The sequence below is a fragment of the Leptinotarsa decemlineata genome, unplaced genomic scaffold (genome assembly GCF_025532065.1).
Source record: "Leptinotarsa decemlineata unplaced genomic scaffold, Ldec_3_MD MMD2_P_RNA_scaffold_14, whole genome shotgun sequence".
Classification (NCBI taxonomy): domain Eukaryota; kingdom Metazoa; phylum Arthropoda; class Insecta; order Coleoptera; family Chrysomelidae; genus Leptinotarsa; species Leptinotarsa decemlineata.
In genome coordinates this window covers 8,966,299-8,968,977 of record NW_027412528.1, presented here as the reverse complement: position 1 = coordinate 8,968,977, position 2,679 = coordinate 8,966,299, and the positions used below count along the sequence as shown (strand labels likewise).

The 2,679-nt window shown below is 36.8% G+C and overlaps 1 protein-coding gene across 1 annotated transcript; it reads left to right on the top strand.

Moving 5' to 3' along the window:
- Positions 1–945: 945 nt before the first annotated feature.
- On the top strand, positions 946–1,956 carry LOC141483485 (uncharacterized). Its single transcript, XM_074178156.1, has 2 exons — positions 946–1,117; positions 1,181–1,956. The coding sequence occupies exon 2, from the start codon at positions 1,193–1,195 to the stop codon at positions 1,730–1,732; it is 540 nt and encodes a 179-aa protein (XP_074034257.1). The 5' UTR covers positions 946–1,117; positions 1,181–1,192; the 3' UTR covers positions 1,733–1,956.
- The last annotated feature ends 723 nt before the right edge of the window (positions 1,957–2,679 follow it).

The window sequence follows — 2,679 nt, the reverse complement described above, 5'->3', positions numbered from 1 at the left end:
GGAGCGTGATGTGGCACTATCATTTTACGACGTCTGCAGACGTCGTCGTTTTCAGTCTCTTTTCTCAGCCACGACTTGTGCAGACGTCGAATTAGTTTGATATATGGTTTAGGTGTCGTATCATACGCAGTGCTGCCGCAACGTCAATTCAAAAAGTACCGAAATTTACAAGAAAATAGTACCCAAAATGTACTGCGCAAGACTAGGCATGGCACATGTGCATAAGTCATTTCAAACCAAATGCCAGTAATGCCAAACGTGTAATAATGTTATCCATTTAAATTCGGAAAATATATGGAGTAAAAAATTTGCTGGAAACTAAGAAATGTTCTTTAAGAGAAAGATCATAATCAGAACATTTGATAAAAAGGTGTCTTTTTCCTTCTTCGAATTGCTCTTTCATGATTGGAAATATGTTTTGTTTTAATTAGGTTTCTGTCACAATAGAATGAACAATACTAAAGACGTTTTCAAGTAGCTAGATTCGAGAATTCATTTTTACCTGTCCATATTCCTATTTATTTTGACAAAACAATAAAACCAATTTCTCAAAGGTGAGGTGTGAGGTTAGAAGTTAAAACTGCTGTTCTGCTGACTGACTGACAGATGACAGAACCACAGTTCACAGGCACAATACAGAACACAGGATTAAATAATGCAGAGTTATGATGATAGCTGGCGATTTTGACACAAGTACGGTATTTGCTGATCTGGAACTTGAAACAAGAAATTGCATTGTTGCCACACATATTGTTGTTATTTTTTACTGTACTCGATGGAAGTCAACGTGAAAATGTAAAAAATTGGGATTATAGTAAATAGTACCGAATAGTCTACATATTGATCCGGGTAGTATCTTCGTATCAAAATCATGGAATAGTACATAATGCGGTACAATAGTACCTTAACGGCAGCACTGATCATACGCTATAATTCAGCCCTATACATTCATCATATGTGGTGGGGTTGGCGTTAGATCTGTCGTTTCGAGGTGTTTGGTCTGAACTGAAGACACTGGAGTAGTAGCATTTTAGTCGTTCATTAGTGAGCATCTGGGTTGTTTCTAAAGCAAATACGTTTTGTTTTGGCGCGTAAAAGTTTATCAGGTGAGAGGAAGGTCTTTTTATTGCTGTTTTTTTATGGCTGGGTATGAAGGTGTACATATACTTACTTATTGCAGATCACATATATAATGGATAAGCAAGAAGAAGAAAAGTTGTTACGGTGGTTTGATGAATTATCCGATGATGGTAATATCGAATCTGACCATGATGCCTATAGTGACGATGGAGAATTTGATGGTGACTTAGATTATGTGCCTGATGAGTCACATCTTAGTGAGAGCTCAAGTGAAGACGATAATGATGGAGTTATATCTCCCGTAACTGAAACTGGTGGCGAAACGCAGGACAGTTCGAATGAAGAGAACGCGGATAATAACGAACAGGAAAATCAGAGTTCGACAGAAAAACACAATGATGATTATGGTTGGGTAGATGAGTCATCCGATATTCCGAATTTTGATTTTGATAGTAGTCAGACGGGAATAAAAATTGATGGAATTCAAAATCTCTCGCCAATTGAAGTTTTTGAAAAACTATGGGATAAGGAAGTTATGAATCTTATATTAACTAGCACGAATGAATATGGGGAAAACTCAATAAATCACAACGTCACAAAACTCGAAATAGCAGATTCCGTGAATTCAAACATATTACTGAAAGTGAACTAAAAACGTTTTTTGGGTTGTGTCTTCTTCAAGGACAAATAAAAACACCAGTAATCAGGCAATTATTTATCTATAATCCATTGTATTACCATCCAGTTTTTTACATGTGTTAAGTGGACGTCGATTCGAGCAGATTCTTAGATGTTTGAGTATAAATACGAGCGACGAGAAAAGTGAAGACCGCCTAAGAAAAGTAAGAAATCTGTTAGATTTAGTAATAAAAAACAGTAACAGTGAATTATCCTTCTGAAGCCTTATCGTTAGACGAATCTATGTTGCTATTTAGAGGACGGCTTACGTTTAGGCAGTATATTAAAATAAAAAGAGCAAGTACGGAATCAAGTTCTATGAACTTACCTCTCATGATGGGTATATTTTGAACTTAGAGATTTACCAGGGTAAGGGTTCGAACGACCCTGAATCTGGAAATTCTAAAACAGAAGAACTTGTTTTAAGATTATTAGGGCCTTTCCTTAACGAAGGCGCGTGTCCTTATCGTCCAAGCTTCTGAAATTTAAAACTCATTCTACTGGTACTTTGCGATCCAACCGCCGAGGAACTCCTGCCATCGTAGTAAAGAAAAAACTCCGTCGAGGTGAACATATATGGAGAAAAAAAAGCAACCTCAGTGTATATGTTAGTAAATGGAAAGACAAGAGGGATGTACTCGCTATAACTACAGCATATAAACCAAATATAATTACTGTTAGAAACCGTTATGGCGTTGAAAAAGTTAAGCCTAGCGAAATTGATGCATACAACCGGCACATGTCAGGAATAGATAGAAGTGATCAAATGTTGAGCTCTATAGCTGCCCTCGTAAAACAATAAGATGGTACAAAAAAGTCCTCTTCCACCTTCTTGATATTGCTATGTGGAACTCATATTTCATATATACAAAAGGGGTGAAGCAATTGTCATTTCTTGAGTATAGGGAGGCAACTATAAGG